Source organism: Hyaena hyaena, unplaced genomic scaffold (assembly GCF_003009895.1).
Source record: "Hyaena hyaena isolate Hyena2069 unplaced genomic scaffold, ASM300989v1 scaffold_77, whole genome shotgun sequence".
Lineage (NCBI taxonomy): Eukaryota > Metazoa > Chordata > Mammalia > Carnivora > Hyaenidae > Hyaena > Hyaena hyaena.
In genome coordinates this window covers 3,574,703-3,597,683 of record NW_024080708.1, presented here as the reverse complement: position 1 = coordinate 3,597,683, position 22,981 = coordinate 3,574,703, and the positions used below count along the sequence as shown (strand labels likewise).

At 42.2% G+C, this 22,981-nt stretch overlaps 1 protein-coding gene across 3 annotated transcripts in view; it reads right to left on the bottom strand.

The window, feature by feature from the left end:
• The window catches only part of MORC4 (MORC family CW-type zinc finger 4), a 54,475-nt gene extending 32,419 nt beyond the window's left edge, over positions 1–22,056 (bottom strand). For all 3 annotated transcript variants that reach the window (XM_039233501.1, XM_039233503.1, XM_039233502.1), the window contains exons 1-9: positions 21,718–22,056; positions 21,525–21,597; positions 15,353–15,485; positions 9,479–9,696; positions 8,180–8,327; positions 5,030–5,162; positions 4,594–4,722; positions 2,711–2,830; positions 1,241–1,341 (exon numbers count right to left, since the gene is read on the bottom strand). In XM_039233501.1, the coding sequence (XP_039089432.1) occupies positions 1,241–1,341; positions 2,711–2,830; positions 4,594–4,722; positions 5,030–5,162; positions 8,180–8,327; positions 9,479–9,696; positions 15,353–15,485; positions 21,525–21,597; positions 21,718–21,819 (1,157 nt within the window). In that variant the 5' untranslated portion in view covers positions 21,820–22,056. The remainder of the gene's footprint in view (positions 1–1,240; positions 1,342–2,710; positions 2,831–4,593; positions 4,723–5,029; positions 5,163–8,179; positions 8,328–9,478; positions 9,697–15,352; positions 15,486–21,524; positions 21,598–21,717) is intronic.
• Positions 22,057–22,981: the final 925 nt, after the last annotated feature.

Below are 22,981 nucleotides of genomic sequence, written 5' to 3'. Positions count from 1 at the left end.
AAGGCCATTTTCCTTAAACTGAGGGCAGGTAGTTACCATACCCACTGAGCAGCCCTAGTGATCAAGAACCAACTGCCCTGAAGTTAATTTGGGGTTGCCATCCAAACAGCTGTCTCTTTTTCAAGCACTAAACCTAAAATTCCCATGGGTGCCCATAAATTAAAGTATAACATTTAACTAATGATGTTACATTTTTTGTGTACAAACCAAGAGATTTGGGGAAACCCTTTTCCCCCCACTCTAAAATCTGCTACTGAGGCTTGAAGTAAAACGGCACCAAATGTCCTGATGTCATCTTCTTCCATACTCCCAACACTCCCTGCCCTTTCGTGCCCTTGCATATACTTCCGTCTGCTTAGAACATCCCTGCCCTATTTGTCCACCTAGCAAACTCCAAGTTCTCCTTCAAGTTTAAGCTCAGGTATAATTCTGCTTTGTGAAGCCTTGCTTGACTCCTTTAGGCATATTTAAAGGCTCTTCCCATTTTGCATGTATCCCCCACTGAAGCAGTTATTTTATAGGTATTTAAGTTTCTTTGTTTCTTATCTGCATATTTCTCATCCCATTTGCTCATAGGCATCAAGGATTCTTATCTTTCATTCTTAGGTTCTAGCAACTGGCACATAGGAAATATCTCATACTTGGTGAAGGAAGAAATGAACGATCCATCCCTCCCCAAAAGTTTTACAATGAACTATTAAATCCTGGCTTTATCAACTCTTTTTTTTGTCTCCTAAAAATATCCTCGCCGCGTCAGCCTCAATGTCAAGTTCCTTTTCGATTCATTTTTAGTCTTACCTATGAAATCTAGATGCTTCCATGAAAACACACATGTCTGTCCTGCTGCTTTCCTCTCAATCTATTCACTGGCTTTAAGAAAATCTTTTGGGGGCGCCTGGGTGGTCCAGTTGCTTAGGGGTCCAACTCTTGATTTTGGCTCAGGTTATGATCTCACGGTCATGAGATGGAGCCCCACATCGGGCTCTGCACTGACAGGGTGGAGGCTGCTTGGTATTCTCTCTTCATCTCTCTCTGCCCCTCTCCTCCCCTCCCCTGTGCTCTGTCTCTCTCTTTCTCTCTCCCAGAATAAACACTTTATCTCTAATCTTGGAAAAGCAGCTGGAAAGAATTCTCAAGTTAACTTATCTGGCTGGTTTTCAGAGATGATTTTAGAGGTTTCAGAGAACAGAATCATACCTGAATAAACTATCAGAAACACCTCAGGTTGGGAGTGACTCACCGGTACTCCTTGGTGTACTCAAAGTCTTGTTTGTTGTAGGCAGGTTTTAAGAAATTGCACTCAATGACTCCAATAACTCCCACACCTTCTCCATGAGTTGGCTTAGAAGAAAAATATTAATTTCAACACTTACATTATTGTTGACTGTATGAGGCATCTCCTTTTGATTTTAAACAGCAATAGAAAGGTTACATAATGTTCAAAGGCAAGGAAAGTACAGTAACATCTAGATACTCAAAATGCACTTCAATAGACTGCAAATTTTAAATCCAACTGGAACCTCTGACAAATTCTAAGGCAGAGATTTCCACATGATCCATAGATTCTCTGGGATTTTCCAGGGATTAGTGGCCATCTTTGCTTCACCCACATTACTTCTACCTTCATCTGTTTTATATTATGGGATTGCCACAGGATTTCCTTTGACCAAAGAATGACAATGCTAAAAAAAAAAAATCAAGGTTATATACTACTGCTCTAGGGAATGGAAACCAAACTTTATCTGAAAAACAATGATTTTAAGGATGCTATGTAAATAAATAATTTTTACATTAGGTAGGCTACCAAACAATTACTAAAGGCAGTCAGACTTGCAATCATTATTAATTACAAGCTGATACAAGAGATTTCTGGATTCAAGAAGTCAAGGTGTAATTAGACTAGCATATAAATATGAGTTGTACATATAAAGATGATATAATAATAAAAAGCAGCATAGGCTGTAAACTAGTTACCCTGGATCGTACAGAACTTTGTCCTACTGCATAGTACAAAGTAGCTTATCATGTTTTGTGTTTTAGCAATCTTAGTTGTGCAACAGGAACGAATGGGATACTTATGGATATTACTACTTTAAATTGCCATTAAAACATTAAGGACGATGGTAATATTTGTAGAGTTCAGCTTATAGAGTATTTTCACAGGTTTTATCCCATCTCTCAACCCTTTAAGCTGTGGAGCAGGCAGAGCAGGCAAAATTATTTACTGTTGTCTCTATTTTACAGGGAAGGAAAACGAGCCTCAGTGAAAATTAAACAATTTAATGAAGCTTGTACAGCTATATAGCTTTTACGTGGAAAAGCCAGAACTCAAATCCTGGTCCTCAAGCACTAAATTTTATGCACCTCTACTAGGCCTTGTTGTCTCCCCAAGAAAACAGAGCTGCCTTAAAGCACTAATAAGCTGATACACGTGGCAAAGCCACTAGTGTTCTAATTCTCTCTCTTCTTAACAGCTACCTAGAAAATGCATTCGGTAAAGTTCCGGGATTAACAGCTGTGAAGAATGAGAAGGAGAAGGGGCTTTTCAACACAAGACAGCTCACCGGTAACAGACTTCCGGGATCAGATTTAACAACCATCGTAAGATGGGTAAAAGCCATTAGTGAGTGAGTCTATCGTCCTTTGCAAATTTTAAATCCCCATCGTCCTCTTTTCAGCCTTCTATGACAAAGAAACATTAACCGCTTACCTTCACTTGGCATCCCACCTTCTCAAAAGACTTTATGAGGCGGTTGTTATGATACATCATTACTCCAAACTGGTTATCACTCTTGCAAGAGAACCCAAAAGTTATTTTCACCTGCTTATTCTGAGAGGAAAATCATTAAGGAGATGAACACCAGGGGATTTGGCAGACAACTTTTTGCACTGTGTTACAGCAAAAAAGTTTCAAATACCATTGGATATAAATTGGTATAACCTTTCCAGAGGACATTTTTAAAAGCCTGTAGCAAGAGCTTTAAAAATACTCTTAATCTTTGACCAAATCATTCTCTTTCCAGAAATTTATCCTAGAGAAACATGAAAGCCCCTAAAGGTTTATGAGACTTATCCATTAGTTATAATGACAGAAAAATATAAATAATTTAAGTGTCTGACACTAAGGGAATGACTAAATAAATGTTGGTATAGTCACATGTTCTATTATCCACCTCTTAAAATTATGTCCTTGAAAAATATTTGGTAACATTAGAAAGTGTTAGAATATAATAACAAGCATTATCTAAAAATACATACATATAAATATGTGCATGGAGGAAAGTATAAGAAAATACACCCAAATACCATCAGTGGTTTAAAACCTCATAAATAATCATCAGACATATCTTAACCCTTGCTTGTTGCTCAACGGGCTGCTAGGTAAGATAAGAGGCATAGCTAGTACAACACAAATCCACACAATCATAGTTGATGCTTGAACAACACGGGTTTGAACCTGCACCGGTCCACTCATACACGGATTTTTTCCAATAAATATACTGGAAACATTTTTTGAGGTTTGTGACGATTTTTAAAAACTCACAGACAAAAATGAGCTGTGTAGCCCAGAAGTACCAAAACACACAAAAGAAAAAAGCTAGGTACTACACTGTAAGAATACAATATATAGTATCATACAAAATACATTAACTTTTTATGTTATCAGTAGGGCTTCCCATCAACAGAAGGCTGTCGGTGATTAGGTTTTGGGGGAGTCAAAAGTTATACTCAGAATTTCAACTATGAAAGGATTAAGTGCTGCGAACCCCCGCACTGTTCAAGAGTCAACTATATAAGCAATAAAGGAAGTCCTGTTAATCATACAAAGCACAGCGAAAGCAAAAGCATGAAGAACAAAATCATTTTTAAAGGTAAAGGACAATGAACAGTCCTGTTGTAATATATTTCATGGGAACAAGTGAACAATGTGTTTTTAGCAAGTTCTATTTCATTTAAAAAACCAAGATAAGAGAGTGAGAGAGACAAAGGGGAGACAGAGAAACTGAAAATTTCGTAAAAACAAATACTGAGAAATCTTCATGTCCAAGTGAGGGAAAATTTACTTTTGTTACTGATTCAAAAAATGATCTCCAGGGGCGCCTGGGTGGCTCAGCTGGTTAAGTGTCCGACTCTTGGTTTTGGCTCAGGTCACGATCCCACAGTTCGTGACTTCGAGCCCCGCATCGGGCTCCGTTCTGACAGCTCAGAGCCTAGAGCCTGCTTCAGATTCTGTGTCTCCCTCTTTCTCTGCCCCTCCCCCACTCACACTCTGTCCCTCACTCTCTCTCGAAAATAAATATGAAAAAAATAAATATTTCTTATGAAAAAAGAGATTTCCACAATCTCCAAAATCTCAGGATGCTATATGATTTTAATAATTTCCAGGCGGTCTCTAATAAAACTGGTATATAGATTGGCGTTTAAGAAATACCTTCTAAAAATAAAAAAGGAAGAATCACCTTCTTAAAGAATATGCTGTAAAAGGGTTAGTACTAGAACACATTTTTAATTGGAAAAGGAAAGCCCTTCTATGCCAACTTAGAAATCTAATCCTGAAATGAAGAGGTCAACTTCATGCAGCTGTAAGGATACTGTGAAGGTAGGTTTATACAAGTCATATCCTACATTGGCGAGGCTCTTGGCAATCATCTGGGTAGTCACCTTCTTTTGACGCAGAAAAATTTTCATTCGTGGCTTCATATACAGAATACCACAAAATGCCTATGGAACAGCGAAGGGACAATTATTATATGACATTGCCAATTCTACTGACACCCTCATAAAACACGGCTAGTGGCTGAGGTCTATTCTGGGTAAAGAGTTGGCTTAGTTTCTATACCTTATTTACGTCAACTACCATACTAAAGTGCTACTGAGTCTATTAGTTAAAGGAATAGGATAAAGAAATCCTAGCACAGGGCTAAGAGGTCGTCGTCTTTACATAATTACAGTGAGAGACTGTTCTATCATGTTTTCATGTTACAAGAATCTTACCTCTCATTGCTGAAGAAAAACCACTCTTACTCACCCGTAAAGAATACTCTGTTTCTGGCAGCTCACAGGTAACACCGCCAGTTTCTTTGTCTTCTGTGCCAAAATCTGATACCAGGATGTCATACTGATCTGTATCAAAGTCCAACTCAGACTTTCCATCTTTATTTCTGGGTAAAAGAGACAAGTACCAATCTAACAAATACTGGCTCCAAAGGACAAAAATGCACTAGGAACCAGGGAGAAAAGAAACAATATAAGCCCCAACTCAGATACCCAGTTCTTTCCCTACCAGTGCAAAGGAACTACAAGTTACTTGCTTTGGAGATCACACAATTTTGAGAGGTAGTCCCAGTTTAAACAAATTCACTGTGTTTCATAGAAGTGGCGATGCCAAGTACAGAAGGAAAGAAAAAAAAAAAAAAGGGAAGGTGGGAATGTCTGTGATCTCATAAATCAAATGGATGTCAGCTACCCTAACAGTGGGGTCTTAAAATATCACAGCTTTCTGGGTGTTGCTGGGTACGTCATTCAATGTCATCTTCCCCACCTGAGGTAATAGATGAATGAATCAAAACCCACCTCTTCTAATTTCAGCAATAGTATAAGGATTAATGAAATACCAAGATTTCCCAAGATCTAATCCTATTTCTTAGAGGGGGAAAAAGGTTGCTAAAGCAATAGCATATATCTGCTAGTCCTCTAGAATATCATTTATGGAATTATCACTTAAATATAACAATATTCATATTCCTTTCATATGGATAGTTCTTCTCATAATCCTTTTTGGGCTACTTAGCTTTGATCCATTCCAAAACCCTGGACTGTACTACTAATAACTGCCAGGGTAAAAAGGCAAGACCCATCTTTGTTCCTAGAAAAAACTCAAAACATATGATGGGTTATAGAGAAAACATCTATTATCAGAACAATAGTTTCCAAAGTTTGTTCAGTGGAACATTAGTTCCCCCCAAATACTCTTAAATAAGAAAGGGTTCTTTAAAGTAGTAAGGGTTGTGTGACCAAATAAAATTGAGAAACAATTCCTGGTTCTCAGAGCCACCTCAGGCCCTAGTGATACCCCCCTCTCATACTTCAGGCTCCTCAAGCTCAGAGCTGCTATGCTGAAAACGTAGCTCCTTCTTCAGGGCTGGACCAGAGCCTCTATGGTATGTACTAAGCCCACCTCATTGTAATAGTATATTCTGGATTTTCCAGGATATTCCTGATCCTTGCTACCTCACCCCACTATAACACATACTCTTGGGAGGTTCCCTGTCCTCCCTCCCTCCCTCATCATTCACCATTCAAGGAAAAGAGGTCTGGGGGTGCCTTCTGGTTCAGTCAGTTAAGCATCCGACTTAGGCTCAGGTCATGATCTCGTGGTTCATGGGTTTTAGCCCAGCATTGGGCTCTGTGCTGACAGCTTGGAGCCTGGAGCCTGCTTCAGATTCTGTCTCTCCCTCTCTCTCTCTCTGTCCTGCCCCCACTTGTCCTCTGTCTCTCTCTCTCAAAAATAAACATTAATTTTTAAAAAAAAAGGAAAAGAGGTTTGGAGAAAGTTTTTTTTTTTTTTTTTTTTTTTAATTGGGAAATGCCACATACTATACAGCTCTCTTAAACATTTCCAATGCGGGGCGCCTGGATGGCTTAGTCGGTTAAGCGTCCGACTTTCGCTTAGGTCATGATCTCGCGGTTCGTGGGTTCGAGCCCCGCGTCGGGCTCTGTGCTGACTGCCAGCTCAGAGCCTGGGAGCCTGTTTCAGAGTCTGTGACTCCCTCTCTCTGACCCTCCCCTGCTCACGCTCTCTCTCTCTCTCTCTCTCTCTCCTAGAAATAAATAAAAAACATTAAAAAAAAAAAACATTTCCAATGCAAACTGAAATAGCATTAGCATATTAAAGGCTCTGAGAAGCCCTGCAATAAAGCGACACAGTAAACTTTGGGGAGGCCAGCCTTCTCCACAGTTATTTGGTCATGGAATCTTTTATTCACGTAACACCTAATACCATATGACTGAGAATGAACAAAGAAACAAGTCTGCTTAATATGTTTAAATCACTAGGAACACCTCAGGAAAATGATCCTTTATAATATAAATGTCATCACTAGGGGTTTCCCCAGTAGGACGCAGGAAGATCTAAATTACCAATATGTAAAAAATCTCCTTACGTTTTTCTTTTTAATTGAAAGCTGTCTATATAAACTAGCATAGGTTTTATATAGTTTTACCCAGCTAAGAAATGAGGCAAAAGACTTGACCTAAGAAGAAAAGGAAGAATGAATACATCTGATAGCCTGTTCTATTACAGATACCAGGATCACATCCGTTTTATATAAAGGGTTGCTAGATTTTTTGTGGACACTTAAATGTCTTCCACTTGACATGGCCAGATTAAACAGATGGTGACGTATCCTAGAGTATTTCTAAATGGTTGTTTTAGCTCTGAACACATGACCTGAAGCCAGCCCCATTATAGGTCCAATTTATCTGCTTCAAAGATTTTCATTACTTCTAATCCAGCTACTCTGAAAGCACAAATAAAAGGTCCTCATTTTTAAAGATCACATTGTGCTTTATTATTCTAACTTCTCTTTCTCATACTTAATTTCAATTGTCAAATATGTAAAATAACTATCATTATCCTATCTCAAAACAATGCCCATGAAGATAAAATAATTATAATGGATCCTCCAGATCTTGGAATAATGCGGAACTGCTTTGATTTATTTGTGGCAATAGCCTCAGGACATGCACGGCTCCCCTTTACCAAGCTCCATATTTTACCCATTAAGAGTCACTATCACGAGGCGCCTGGGTGGCTCAGTCGGTTAAGCGGTTAAGCGTCCCACTTCAGCTCAGGTCCTGATCTCACGGTTCCTGGGTTGGAGCCCCGTGGCCCGCGTTGGGCTCTGTGCTAACAGCCAGCTCAGAACCTCGAGCCTGTTTCAGATTCTGTACCTCCCTCTCTCTCTGACCCTCCCCTGTTCACACTGTCTCTCTCTCAGAAATAAATAAAACATTAACAAAAATTTAAAAAAAAAAAAGAATCACAATCAGAAACTTCCAAGGAAGTAAATGCAAAATATGCAATGGCATGCAAATATGTGTCAAAATGTATCTAATCTGCTTCTCTAAAGAAGACTTTCTTGTCTTCATCATACTACCTTTGCTGCAAATACTATACCTGCGGATGTTCCAAATGAGAACACGAGTGCCTTTTTTGCCTGGGATGGCATCAAACTGGGACAGCAGATCATTTTCACTGTTGAAAATGGAATAGTTCAAGATGGCTTCTAGGCTGGGCAAGGAATCCTCGGTGATAATCATTTTTTGTAAAACCAAATATAGTCAAAGAAAAGTTAATATCTTAAGAATATCTTCTTTTTAATTGGGAAACACCACATCCTCTGTTAGCTCTCTCAAACATTTTCAATGCAGATTAAAATAACATTAACATTGTAAAAAAAATAACATTAACATAGTAAAGCCTCTTTATAATAGAAATATTCTTACTAGAGGTTATCAATTCCAATTCAGAAGATCTGCCTTTGGGGTTGCATGTTTAGACAAAATATGGACAGACGGAAAAACACGAAAAGCACCGGCATTACTGCTACAGAAGGAAGGAAAGGGGGGAACATGGAGAAAGGTTGTAGAGACAAACCCCAATCAGTTACTGCTGCAGACTGCACCTTCAAAGATATAATGTAAACAAAGACTATTTAAGACACAGATCAAAGGCTGAATTTTTAGACTCTCACGGAGTAAGAAGTTCAAACTTTATGGCCATACTGCTTGGATCAAAACAACCAGTTGTCCTATAAAAAAAAAAAAAACAACCCAGCTTATCTAGATGTAGGGAAATGAGCCATTCTGCAATCAGATAAGCTAATAGTTTCTAGGAGTGTGATGCAAATATAGCTACCCTTAGGGGAAAAACAGAGAAGGCCATGGGAACTTTACCCAGAGAGTGGTGAGTGGTGGGGGTTGGGGGAAGAGATTATTTAAACCAAATCTCAAAACAATGGAAATTTTAATACAATAAAAACGTTTCAGGGCTTCTATCAAGGGTACCATTATTTTAAAAGTACCTAATAGGGTGGAATTCCAGTTAAATTTAAGACACTTGGATATCCCTTTAAATAAGAAAACTTTTGTGGGTGCCTGGGTGGCTTAGCCTAACTAAGCCTAACTCCTAAGCCACCCAGGCACCCACAAAAGTTTTCTTTCTCTCCTACTCTTGGTTTCGGCCTATGTCATGACCTCATGGCGGCCATGGTGACAGTGCAGCGCCTGCTTGGGATTCTCTCTGCCCCTCCCCCGTGCGCACGCTCTCCCTCCCCCCACAAAGTAAATAAATAAGCATAAAAAAAAGAAATGTGAAAACTGTTGACAGCTAGATTTGAGGTTGAAGAAAAGAGGTTTCTATCATAATAGATCAGACTCATTTTTAACTGACATTCTCCATTTCCAGAAAGGATATTGTTTTGCTGGTTGAATGGAACAATTGGTACAATAACTGCCTGCGCCTGGACACATTCCAGATAGGTCTGTGATAGGAGTCCAACAGTGAGAGTACCCCCATTCTTGGTGAAGACAAGAGCGTCCTTTCCTAGTCGCATGGAGCCTGACTTGAAACCATTACCAAAGACCCCGATAGGACACTGGCTCTTCTTTATTACTTTATCTGTAAAGCCAAAGCTGTAATTGCACAAGAAAACAGCAATCAGAAAAAAGAGAGAAATCAGAAAGGTAAAAAAACATCCTAAGATAGGTGACAGAATGGCTTACAAACACAAAACACTTAGAAAAGGCCACTCCTGCTTTCTTCCTTTTGGTACTTACTTGTGGGCAAAACTATTAAGTGGAAAAGCTGGGAAATTACTCTGAGGGAATAGCACTGATTCTCCTGTGTGGTTTCTGTGTACACAGACACCTCCACTACACTGGAGTCACACTTTACAAATGTAAAGGTAACCGAGAACTGGATTAAGGCCATGGGCAGCTGCTTTTCTTGTCTAGATAATGTGGTTCTGGTTGCTAATAGTAAAGTTAGGGTAAAGTGGAAAGGGGGGTTATCTCAGAGTACCCCCTATAGATGGTAACAAAAGTAACAGATAGTGGCACTGGTCAGAAGTACTAGACTAGGCATCCCCTAACCTGGTTACACCACCCTCTAGAGATCTGTAAGTCAGAGGTTACATATCTTAACAATTTCAACTCTCCACCCAAAGGATAACCCTTCCAATTCTTACCCTCTGCTCCATCTGCTGGGACAGGTCACTGGAATGTGGCCAAGGGATAAAAATAGGTAGTTCTGTCGCTGAATATCAGCAAATAGCTGCAGTATAAAGTCTCTCTTGTTTTATTAAGGGCCTTTCACTGAGTCACCTCAACAATCTCTGCAGCCAGTTCCTTTCCCTTTCTTATATTCTCCATTCAAAACACACGACAAAATAACAAAAACAAAAAAATAATTAAAGACACGAAACCTAGAAAATGACCATTGGTTTCTTCGTACGTCTTCTCTCACCACAAATAAAACTAATTTTAAGGATTGCTCCTCTCCAGATAGACTAAGTTTACAATGTTAGACGCTACCGTTCATTTAGCAAATATTTACTGAGTACCTACTATGTGCTGGGCATTGTACTAAGCACTGGAGACACAATTGTTCATAAAAAAAAAAAAAAGACATGTTTCTTGCCTTCATGGTTTACAGTCTAAGGAAGGATTTCATATATTACAGATTAGCTGTTTCTCCAACTTCAATAAAGTAGACACTGTCTGCCACGGGTGAGCAGGTTCGCCTTGGCTCTTACTCTTTTGCGCAGGGTTGAGGTGCCTAGTTTCCACTTCCTGCAGGCTGTGGTTTGTGCTTACTTCCTAAGAAAGAGGGACTACCTTTTAATTTTCTCTTTCAAAGTGTTACACAATAATACCATCACGTCCCTCGAGCGTGGACACTTCATAGGAGCTCTGTATATTCTACAAATAAACCTAACCACAGAAAAAGGTAAGTTCTAGGGCAGCAGTTCCTTTGAAGACACCAAAAGATCATTGAGTTTCTGCAGTCATGGGCCTTAGTATGCCAGGAAATAAAACATACAGACGCTGGTAAAATTCAGGCATTCCTAACCCTCTTGCGTAAGAATGGCCTAGAAAAGATGGCGTCGTTAGGAGGATTAAATTATGCACTGTGCAATATATTTTAAGTTATCAAGTAGGGTTCAAACCTTAACTTTAACTCTAGAAGTCCTTCTGAGAACCATCCTGTGCTATCCTCTACCTCAGCTTTAGGTCGAATGTCATACCTAAAACTCAGGGCTCTTCTCATAAACAGTAATCTTACCTACCACACAAAGTGAATCTATATGGTCATCTGGACTTAAACCATCTCTAATGCCACAAAAGCTTCAAATCGGTGGTTAAGGGAAAGTGGTAAAAACAGAGAGACTATACTCAATCCCCTTAATTTCCCAGCCATTCCTGCCTCTTCTGCCATCTATCATCTCTTTTTCCCTTTGTAAAGTATAAATCCTCCTCCTGTTACTTAGTTTGGAGACCAAAATGACTACATAAGGTAGAGAAGGTAAGTAATAGCCCAAGGTCCAGACCAGACATGGAAAAGGATAAGAAAAATAAGAAGCTCAGGATTTTGTTGTTGCTTTTACTGTTATATTCCACTTAACCTGTCCCATGTGTTCCTTTATTCCATTTACATTCCCACGTTAGGTATTCTATTTAACTGAAATTTTCAGAATGAATGCCAGATACCGATCAAATAACTACTGAGTAGAAAAGCACTCACGACAAAGAACAGAATCGCAGGGCTGAATTTTATATCGTTTGGTATGGCTGATTTTCCAGACATCTCTTGGCTTAGACAGGTAGCTTCCTTAAGTAAGTCCTGTTCTACCCTTTCACGCGAGGCACAGCAGTGTTTACACGTGGAGGGGGTTTGGATATCAGCTTTTTGAGTGGAATACGGGAAGACAGCAGTTTGCTCCTGAGTTCCTTAAAATGTCAAGACTCTAGAATCTGAAGAGAGAAATTTCAATTGAGACTCTGACCAATGAAACAAACCTCGGCAAATCCCTGGACATACAAAGGCAGGCACTGCTGTTTTTAGACATACTGGTGATGTAATAGGTAAGAGAAAAGAATAGAAGGCTGCTATGCACAGTGTTATTCTTTGGCTATTCTGTTAGAAGAACAGACCTACTAGGAAATGCACTTCTGAGCAGAGGTGGCAAATACCTTTAATCCATGGATCTGTGGCTGTGTTTAATCCTTGACCTCTGAAAGAAGTTCTCTACCTTGCTGAAAAAGGTAGCTGAACATACAGCCTAGCTGGTTCACACTATCCCCAGAAGCTAAAGAGAATTCACCGTGGACTTTAAAGGGATTTAATGATGGGCTTTTCCTTCTTAATTTGATTTTCACTGGGATTCTGTATTTATGGGATAAACTGTTGCTGCAGTTACAGAACTATTTTATTAGCCTGGAAATAGGAAGGGTGGGATGAAGAGTTGAAAAATGTGTATAGGAATATTACAAATGTTATAGGTCAAATAGAATTTCAGTGGGCTTGATCATTTTTGTAAAATTACCTCTATGATTATACAAAATATGTCCCTAACCAAATCGAGAAAAATGAACATTCTTAATATCTTCCAAAGCTGCCTCTAAAGCTCAATTATTTATAATGAAATATTGGTTAAGTGGAATCCATGTATTGGACTACATGAACTTTTAAATAAATGGGACCTTCTAGGTCATTCAAGTTTGTTTTGAGATACGACCACAAATAAAATCTGGTACATACAGTATACGTTAATCCAGGACTCACTAAAATCCCCTAAGATTAATTTTTTAAGTATGAAGAACAATTGCCCAACTCAGATTAGTGGGAAACATATCTGGTGTGATAATGCCAAAAATGCTATCATTAAATAAGTTTCTGCCTGTTTTGCTCTTTTGTTCCTTGGGGATGGAACAGAATTATGAATGGATGACACTCATCCTTCATATTTCAACTCAAATGCCAGGTCTTCAGGGTATCCTTTTTTGATGGCCTAGACTAGGTCAGATCCCTCCATCATATATTCTCATAGAAACTGTATTCTTTCGGGGCGCCTGGGTGGCTTAGTCGGTTAAGCGTCCGACTTTCGCTCAGGTCATGATCTCGCGGTTCGTGGCTTCGAGCCCCGCGTCGGGCTCTGTGCTGACTGCCGGCTCAGAGCCTGGAGCCTGTTTCAGTCTGTGACTCCCTCTCTCTCTGACCCTCCCCTGCTCACGCTGTCTCTCTCTCTCCTAGAAATAAATAAAACATTTAAAAAAAAAAAAAGAAAGAAACTGTATTCTTTCTTCACAGCACTTACCGCTAGGTGAGATAACCTATTTAGTTGTTATCACTAGTCAATTCTTTTCTAGCGTTCTCACTAGACTGTCAGCCCCTTGAGAGCAAGGATCACGTCTATTTGGTTCACCACTTTATCTCCAGTGACTTTCACATAGGTGCTCAGTAAAAATTGGTTGCATGAACCTAGAACAAAAATTGTTGCAATTACTTCGAAACCATCCTCTCCGCTTCTCTTGCCTTGTAACTCTAAGCACCAACTTTCACAGATGTGGTTCCACAGACAAAATGGAAGGTGGTAAGATTTGCTGGGTCCGCCCTTTGACACCCATGTCACTGGGATAAAGTGTGGTGGGAAGGAATTATTAAAAAAATATGCGGGGGCACCTGGGTGGCTCAGTGGGTTAAGTGTCTGACTTAGGCTCAGGTCATGACCTCTCAGTTTGTGAGTCTGACCCCTGGGTGGAGCTCTGTGCTGACAGAGCCTGGAGCCCGCTTCAGATTCTATGTCTCCCTCTCTCTCTGCCCCTTTCCTGTTCATATTCTGTCTCTCTCTCAAAAAGAAACATTAATTTTTTTAATTTTAAATATAAAAAAATAATTTTTTAAAAAAGAAAAAATGTGATTTTCTGGGGTGCCAGGGTGGCTTAGTCGGTTAAGCGCCCGACTCTTGGCTTTGGTTCAGGTTGTGATCTCATGGATCGTGGGTTTGAGCCCTACATCGGGCTCCACAGCTGGCAGTGCAAAGCCTACTTGGGCTTTCTCTCTCTCCCTCTCTCTCTCTGCCCCTCCCCTGCTCACACTGTTTCTATCTCTCTCAAAATAAATAAATAAGCTTAAAAAAAAAAAGAAAATATGTGATTTTAGAAAAAAAAGCAAATACGTACATAATCAGAAATGTTTTGGTTCCATCCCATCTAACACTGTATTTTTCTTCACATAAAATATTAACTTTAGGAGTTAAAAATTAAAAGAGAGGGCCAGCTCCATGCCCTCACCAACATACTGGCCACATCTTTATCTCACTTCTGGAAGCTTTCCTTGACTATTCTTCTAATTAATTATGAGGGTCTGAGACACAAGGCACACAGACTGCTGAGTGGTAAAATATAACATATTAGTTGGTTAATGCCCAAATTTAATTTCTTTTCTTTGATCAAAGGGATTTCCTATAAATAGGGTTACAGAATTAGAATACCTTTGAAGAGAACTAAAACCAAGTGAATATTTTCCATTTTTATAGTTCAGAGCCCTTTCCCTCCTCCACAGAACCCCTCTTCCATTGTTACTCATGCTTCAACACTAGTTCAGGAAGCCACATGGAGAGTAATTAACCTCATCTGCTAAAAAAAGAAGAGAGAAGGAAGGAGTTGAGGAAACACTCATCTTTCACTGAGTGATATGTGAAGATAATCAAGTACAAACTCACATTCTCAGCTACAAACCTTTTTAAGTAACTAAATGAACAGAGAGTGGCAACAGAAATCTCTAGCACCAGCTACAGCAGTCAGAAAAGGAAATTCCCCAATTTTGCAATTCTACTACAAAACCTCCAAAGATTATGTGTACAAATGCCTTCCAGTTATCTTTCATGGGCTTGATTATACCCAGGCACGTTCATGGTTCGAATCCACACATCATCCCAAGTCTAATACCTCTGATCTAAGAGTGAGTTCAGGTTAATATAAATTGGAGGAGGTCTCAGACCCGTGAAGACGTTTCAGGTCTTTTTATTTGCTGTTCTCTGCCTGAACTTTCCTCCCTTACCCCCTGCTCCTTTACCTTGTTAAATTCTACTACTGTCCATAAACTGTCAGTTCTGTGAGGGCAAGAACAGTGTCTACTTCATCACCAGTGCCCTGGCACATAATATATGCTCAATAAATATTTATTGAATGAATAAAGGGAAACTAAAAAAAAATTTTTTTTAATCCTGAAGCCTTAAACAGAGTTCACGAACTCAAGACAAGAGAAAAAGAATGAAGACGTGCTTACCTGAGCATTCGGTGTAGTTTATGAGGTGTCATCCCACATCCATCGTCAGTAAAGGTCAAACAAGATTTGTTCTTGACCTCCTCGACATCTATAAAGACCGTCCTGGCGGATACATCTGGATCTACAGCATTATCTGCAAAAGGTAGAAATCTGTGATATTAGATACCTTTTTCTAGTACTTCATTAAAATCTCTAGTTCAGTGCCCCAGGGCAACAAAACTATCCTTTATTCCTTTCATGTGGATGTCCCCAAAGGTGGCTGGGGAGCCCTAACGGTAGGGCGCTTGCTAAGTTACAGGGAACGAGAGACACGGCAGCAGATGGGGTTAGGAAGTTGATTTCCAGATTTCTTATAAAGACTGGGCTGCAATCTTTCTTTCTCCCTTCACATTTCCGGGTCTGTGGGAAAAATAACTCCTATATACAAAGCATTTTGCTCTATTTTCCTCTTATTACTTCTTTCCTGCCTTTTAGCCACCTTATTGCTCATGAACAGAGACAGCAAAGGGTGGCTGTGCAGAACAGCTGAATGCGCAATTTTCGTACATAGATGCATGCTATACACAGTATAGTGCATTTGTGAACATTTTATTTTCTACTTTTTGACATCACCTCCTCTGTTAAAGAAGACAGATATTAACACCATCCCTGTTTACCACCTAAGAGGCATTAAAAGAGAAGTTCAAATTAAAACATTTAATAGCCCGGGGCTAGATCCCAGTGAGGGTAACAAGCATACTTAGAAAAGAGTGGTTCTGCTTAAGCACTCTGTAAATAGTTGTAAAGGTGAAGCTGACCAACCCTCATCAAATAGAGAAAAGAGAATTTAAGCAGAAAAAGAAATTATATGGAAAGTTTTGCTATTCCTCCCGAGATAGGTCTTCATAATGGGCTACTCATTTAAGACATATCTGGAGACATCAGATATAGCCATACTCTAACACGTGTCCAATGTCTATAACCACAGGTGGTGTCAATGTCTAGAGGCCACTTCTTTCCTTTTTAAAAAATTGTTAATGTTTATTAATTTATTTTGAGAGAGAGAGAGAGAGAGAGAGAGAGAATCCCAAGCAGGCTTCGTGCTGCCAGAGCAGAGCCTGACGTGGTGCTCGAACTCACAAACTGTGAGATGATGACCTGAGCCAAAATCAAGAGTCGGACGCTTAAATGACTGAGCCACCCAGGCGCCCCTAAGAGCCACTTCTTTCTACCACAGGCACCAGTTTACATAACTGTCAGTCACTGACACATGTACTGCAAAATCTCATTAGGGCTCACTGGCCTGAGTGGGAGGGCAGTGTGTACAATCTGTCAGACGGGCTCCTTAAGCACTGCTGTCCCTACTAGCTCTTTGATCAAGACAGAGACTTTCCCTTCCATCCCCCTTCGCTCTCCCTGGCATCCTATACTACCTTAGATACCACATGGCTAGGCTGAGAGAGACCGGAGGGGACCTGGCTGTATACCTGTCCCACTACCACCATTCAAATCATGGCGTTTCTCCACTGGGAACATCCCTTACAAGCAAGAGAAAGATTACTCATATTCAAAATATCAATTTTTATTATATAATTAACAGTTTCAGTTACAACCGCTTAGATGTGTGTCATGGCCATCAAATAAAACAAGACGCAGATTAATTTCAAGGGCCATAATGGCGTTGCCTGTGCCATTGATAAAACCTTCACTGATTATAACCCAAAAAAAGTCTTAACAGCTGTAAGCCATCACCAAAAGCCCCGGCAGGGAGTTAAGAGGTCTGACACAGTCAATCTTTAAGGACTAGGTGGGGCCAAAGCCTTGTGTCATGTGGTAAATCAAGTGGGCCAACCTTTGGCAGGAATTGGAAGTTTGACGTGCAAAAGAGGCTTTACCAGAAATATAGATTTTACTTTGTGGAAGAGGCAGCAGTTTTTTCCTTAAATGACAGAAGGATTCAGCATTGTGAAGCTGCCCACACTGTTTCAAGAAACCACTTGGCAAGCGGGCCCTGAATTGTTCTGGGACTTACCGGTCACTCTTGCTGGCAAAGAGCCAGGATCAAGGAGATGGTTACCTTTACCTTGTCAACCAACTGAGCATCATTTCTATTTTGCAAACTCTGAACACAGGAGGAAGTTTTCTTAACATTTCATGAACATTAGCAGTTCAGACATGTCACACCTATCAATTCCAAGTTTGGAACAGCGCATTCAATGAATCAGCGCCGGCTTCTCACAAAATCACTTCGACTCCTTCCCTGTTTTACTGAGCGTTCTGCCCAAACTTTAGTAGATACTTTGCTTTACAGAGACACACCAAAGAGTTTTAACACAGGCACTTCAGGGGTTATATGGTAGCTGCCGGGAACGGCTAGATGTTTTATCTCCTTGGCTAGAGGCCGCTGGAGTCCAGTGGGAAGGAAGGGGCGCACACGAGGCCAGGGTCAGCTCCAGCAGCAGAGAACAAGACAGGGGCAGGAAGCAGGCAGCACAGCTTACCCTTATTTTTGGTTTGAAGTGGCCTTCCCTTGGTCTCAACAAATGACATTATAATAGTATGGTCAGCCTCAGCAAATGATCTTATAAGAATATAGCACCAGTCTGGTGGCTGGTTTCAATCTGACCTCTTGCTGTCTCACCTTCCAAAACTTTATCAACACATAGCACGGGCTGTCCTAGCCGTCCCCCTCCCCACCCCCCAGCCAATGCACAGGGAGGACAGTGAGAGAACCCCTGTTCTTCTCCCCCTCCCCGCCACTCAGGCAAGAGTGGCCCTACCAGCCCCTGGGATGTCTTAGCCCCCAACATGACCCAGACAATCTCATGTGCTAGCAAATCCCAAGGAGTCTTATCTCCTAATCTGGCCCATGCTACCCTAAGTGGGAGGGAAACTCTATCTCTACCTCTCCTTACCCCCACCAAGGCGAGAGCGTAAGAAACCAGATCCTACGGAAATCTATCTTATCCCTTAACCTGGTCCACCCGACCCCTGGTCTTCTTAAAAAAGAAAAAAAAAAAAAAAAGGCATTCTATCTGAATGAAGCCTCGTATTATCTCATCAGAGCCTGGGAAGCAATGAGACACTGTCCCATGACAGCCTCCCTGGGACAGATAAGATGGCAAGTGGGAGGGGACTTTGGGGGTCGCACTTCACAAGCCTCCCATCCGCTCCTGTTCCAGGAGGATGACCTATGTGGATTTCTGCAAAGTCGCCAGGGCCATGCTGCTGCCCTACATACATCCTGCATGTATCTAAAAGCATTCTTGTCTAAAATTAAGGTCATTACCTACCAACACAAGCCCATTCTTCCTCTGTTCCATATGCGGTAAAACCTTGGATTGCAAGTAACTTGTTCTTTGAGTGTTCGCAAGACAAACAAACATTTCTAATCAATTTTAACTTGATAAATGAGTGATGTCTTGCAATACAAGTAGTACGTACTGCCAAACATCGCATGATCACAACCAAGCCAATGGTTCTTGAAATTCACTCTGATATAGGAGTGCCTGGATTACAAGCATGTTCCCGGAATGAATTATGCTCTCGAAGTAAGGTTTTACTGTATATATACACACAGAAACACATACACATATATAGCACCAGCATCCAAATGACTACAAGTTTGAAATTCAAAAATCCTGGTTTGTCTCTTGCTCTCTCTTACTCCATGCATCTCCAAGCTCTCCCCCATCTTCCAATTCTGGTGCCACTGTCAGTTTCTTAGTTTACAGAGTGTATTTCCCCTCATCTGGATTATCACATTAACCTCCTAACTAGTCTCCCAAGGACACGTCTCTCTCTTCTCCAAGCCATCTTTTACCCGGATACAAGATTAACTCTTCTGCAGCACAGCTCTGCTCATGACTTTCTCCTGCTCAGAAAACTCCAGACTAAAAGGCCCAATTACCTGGGCCTCCCAGTCACACGCTGGTCCAAGGCCACCTTTTCTAACCTCATTACCTACTTGGTACTTGGAGCAAAAAGACTTGGGCTTGAGTCCTGGATCTGCCACTTACTAGACCTGCAACCCTGGAAAAGACCCTTAAATTCTTTGAGCCACTGTATCTTTATCTGCAGGACGAGGATAATAAGGGTGATAATGACAGTACTAGTATTATTTTATAATATGGCTGTTGACTTCAGAGGGTAAAGCTACAAAGTTATTTGTGAAAGCTCTTTATCAGCTTTCTAAGGACTAAGGACTGACGGTTTTGACTACTTGTAAACTCCCTGCTCTAATTAAACTCAACTACTCAGTATTCTTCATGCCTTTGTTCACACAGTTGTTCCTTTTGCCCGGAACGCCCTCCCCTCCCCACATTCATATCCACATGTCCCGATCCTTCAAATCTCAGCTCGAATGTCACCTCCTCTACAAAGCCTTTCCTAACCCTCCTCTTCCTGGTGAGCTGGAAGGCGTCCCTCCTTCCCCTGAACTCCCCCAGCACTCAAGACGTGGATCACTGCTGATGTACCACTTTCTGTTTTGCTGTTATACAAAGCATAAACCTTCTGGACGTGTTTTATCTCCCCCTAATAGAAAAGAGAGTCTGTGTTGCCCTCATTTTTGTACCTACCATGGTGGCCTTGCCCACAGTGTGTGCTCAATAAATATTCACTGCATGAATGATTCACTAGAAAATTAATGCGTAAGCGGAGGAGAAAACCCTATTGAAAGAACACCTAAAATGAAAGCTTTGGGTTCCCAGTTAACACTTTGCTCTCCTCTTTTTCCTAGTATCGATATTAGCACAAAGAGTTGTGATTTGGTGTTTAAAATCTGAGGTTTTGTATATATGCGTGCAGGCACATGTGTCTGTGTATAGAATACACATACATAGTTGCACTCATCGGAGACATCTTAGGCCAGGCTTGGGTTCTTTAATTGAATGTTTAGGAGAAAAATAATACAGTATATTCAAAATTACAAACAGGACACACACCTGTAAATTTGGGGGCATAATACAGCATAGGCATGTATGGTTTTGCACAGTGCCACCATGAGGGAATAACACACCTCTGTCTCCTATTTCCCCCTATGTAAATAGCTACTTTTCTCTTTTTTCTTTTTTGTACGTTACATGCACAGAGATCTCATTCCACTATACAGAACTTCGCCTAAAGCATGGTGCAAGACCTTTAAAGATAGAGTCCCTATTCTCTAGGATTCAGAGTGTGTCAATATCACTTCCTCCCCCGCCCCCTTCCTTCAAAAGAACAATCATACATAATGTAACCATTCTTGTTATGGCCAAACTAATCCTTAAAGTTCTCTGTCACCCTTCCAAATAACTCTCCTGACCCTCCTGCTGCCCACTGACTTCTTGCTCAAGACAATTCACACTGCATGGTCACAGCAATTGCTTAAGTAGACTTGGGGCTCATCTGGCGAGCTTTGAAACCACTTTCAAGATTTTGTTCCACGCTACCTTGTCCCATAAACGTCTCCCCTTCTTTTAATTTCTGAAACATTTACAATGTGCTCTGTGTGCTGCCTTTGGTCCGGGAATGCCTTTCTTGCTTTCCACACAGTATTTAGCACACTACTGCAAAAGCTGATGTACTTGGCTTCAAGGGATCAACTGAAAACGCTTTAAAAGCAAACACTGGTGGAGCGAGAGGTTAAGTGCTCAGTATTCATTCCAGCGGTGTGAGGGCGCTCGTGGACCACGGACCCAGCCCTCCGCAGTCGCAGGGAGCCAAATGCACTCGTGTCATCTCCTAAGGGATGTCCCATCATTCCCAGACTCCCTGGTCCCAACAGTTGAAGAACTCCGTTTTCCAGACCTTTCCTCAGGACCCTACCGGGTCCTCCGCAAAGTCTCTCTGCTAACTTGGCGCCCTCCGTCGGTTGCCAGTCCCTGCGGAGCCCAGCTGCCTCGGGGCCCTGTATTTTTATGCATCACCTTTTGATTATTAACTAAGCTATCCTAAAGTGCCCGGAACATCACGAACCAGAAAGAAAACGCACACGGGAGTCCTAACTCTTCGGGCACACCTTGTTTCCTCTTCTCCCCCGCCCGGCGAGGGCCGTCCCCCTCCTCCGCCTGCGGAGTCGGGGCCGGTCGCGACGCCCCCACCCCAGTCCCGGCCCGCCCCGCGCAGCTCTGCGCATTCCTCTCGCGACCGCGGCACCACGTTGGCACCGCTGCCTCGGGCGATCGCGGCCAGGCCCGCCCTCGCCACTCACCTAGCAGCTCCGCGATGGCACTGAAGGGTCGCGTGTGGCTGCTGGAGTTGCTCTGTAGGTAGCGGGGGCTCATCTGGGGGCGAGAGAAGGTCCCGTCCAGCGTGAGGCCTCGGCCCGCCTGGCCCTCCCCGCGCGCCCCCCGCAGCCCCGGGGCCCGCGCGCGCGCGTCCGCCCCCTCGGGCCCCCGACCTACCGTGCTCAGGCGGATCCCAAAGGCCTGCGGGCCGCTGCCCGGCCGGGCCAGCCCGCTGCCCGGCGCGCCAGGGCCCGCGGGGGCCCCTCGGTACAGGAGCATTTTTTTGGCCGCCACGATACTCGTTTACTGCTGCCGGACTCCTCGCCCGGCCGTCCCGGACTGGCCCTCACTCACTCTCCCTCGCAGCTGGCGGCAGCCGTCCGGGGCTGGCCCTCCCTGGCTCCCACCCACAGCTGGCGGGGGCGGGGCGCGCTCCAGCCACCTGTCCCGAGCGGGAGGGGTGAGGCCGGCCGAGCAGAGCGGCGGCCCCGCCCTGTCAGCACCTCTCCCGACCCAGAGACTGCCGTCCCGGGGCGGCCTCAGGGCCGTACAGAAATATGGCGACCTCCTGACAGCCGCTCCTTGATCCCCGCCCCTAATTAATTCTTGGCGTTTGCCATAGGCCAGGCCGCCGAGCGGGAAAGCGCAGAGGGGAGGGGGGCGGGTGCGCGGGGAGGGGCGGGGATGAGGCAAGAGTAGGGAGAGGGTGTAGGGATTTCTGGAACAGAGTCCCAGTTAGGCTGCATGACTAACGGGCAGGATAAGACAAGTCTTACAAGTTCTAAAGACTGCAGCTTTGCTATCTGGGAAGATAGCAGGCTCGCGTGATGGAAAAGCATTCTGACTCCTCTGGCTCCAGTGCCTCCAGAAGCACCCAGAAACTTCTGGAACGCAATTGGCAAATCATCTTCAAAGCCTTGCAAGTGTGTGGGGGGTGGGGGGGGGGGAAGGCTGTTTATTAAAAAAAAAAAAAAAAGGAATGCATTTAAATGCTCCAAAACACGGGATTGGTTAATTTATGGAGTGCCCATGAAATGGAATACTGTGGAGATCTTAAAGGCCATGTTTATAGATGAATATTTATTGATGTGGAAAACATACATGAAGGAATTAAAGAAACAAGTTACAACATATTGCGTAATGTGGTATCTTATTGGAAAAACAAGGACATATATGCATATATATTCATACATACGTAATACATATGCATGCATATACACACACAATGGAAAACACTTGAAATGATGTATTCCACCGTATCTCCAGATCTAGAACTCTAAATTTGTTTCTTACTTTTCTTATTTGTATTTTCTAATTTTTGTACTACTACACACACACTATTTGCTTATAGAAAAAAACTTTTTTAATGTTTATTTTTGAGAGACACAGCAAAGGCGGAGGAGGGGCAGAAAGAGAGGGCATGTGACACAGAATCTGAAGC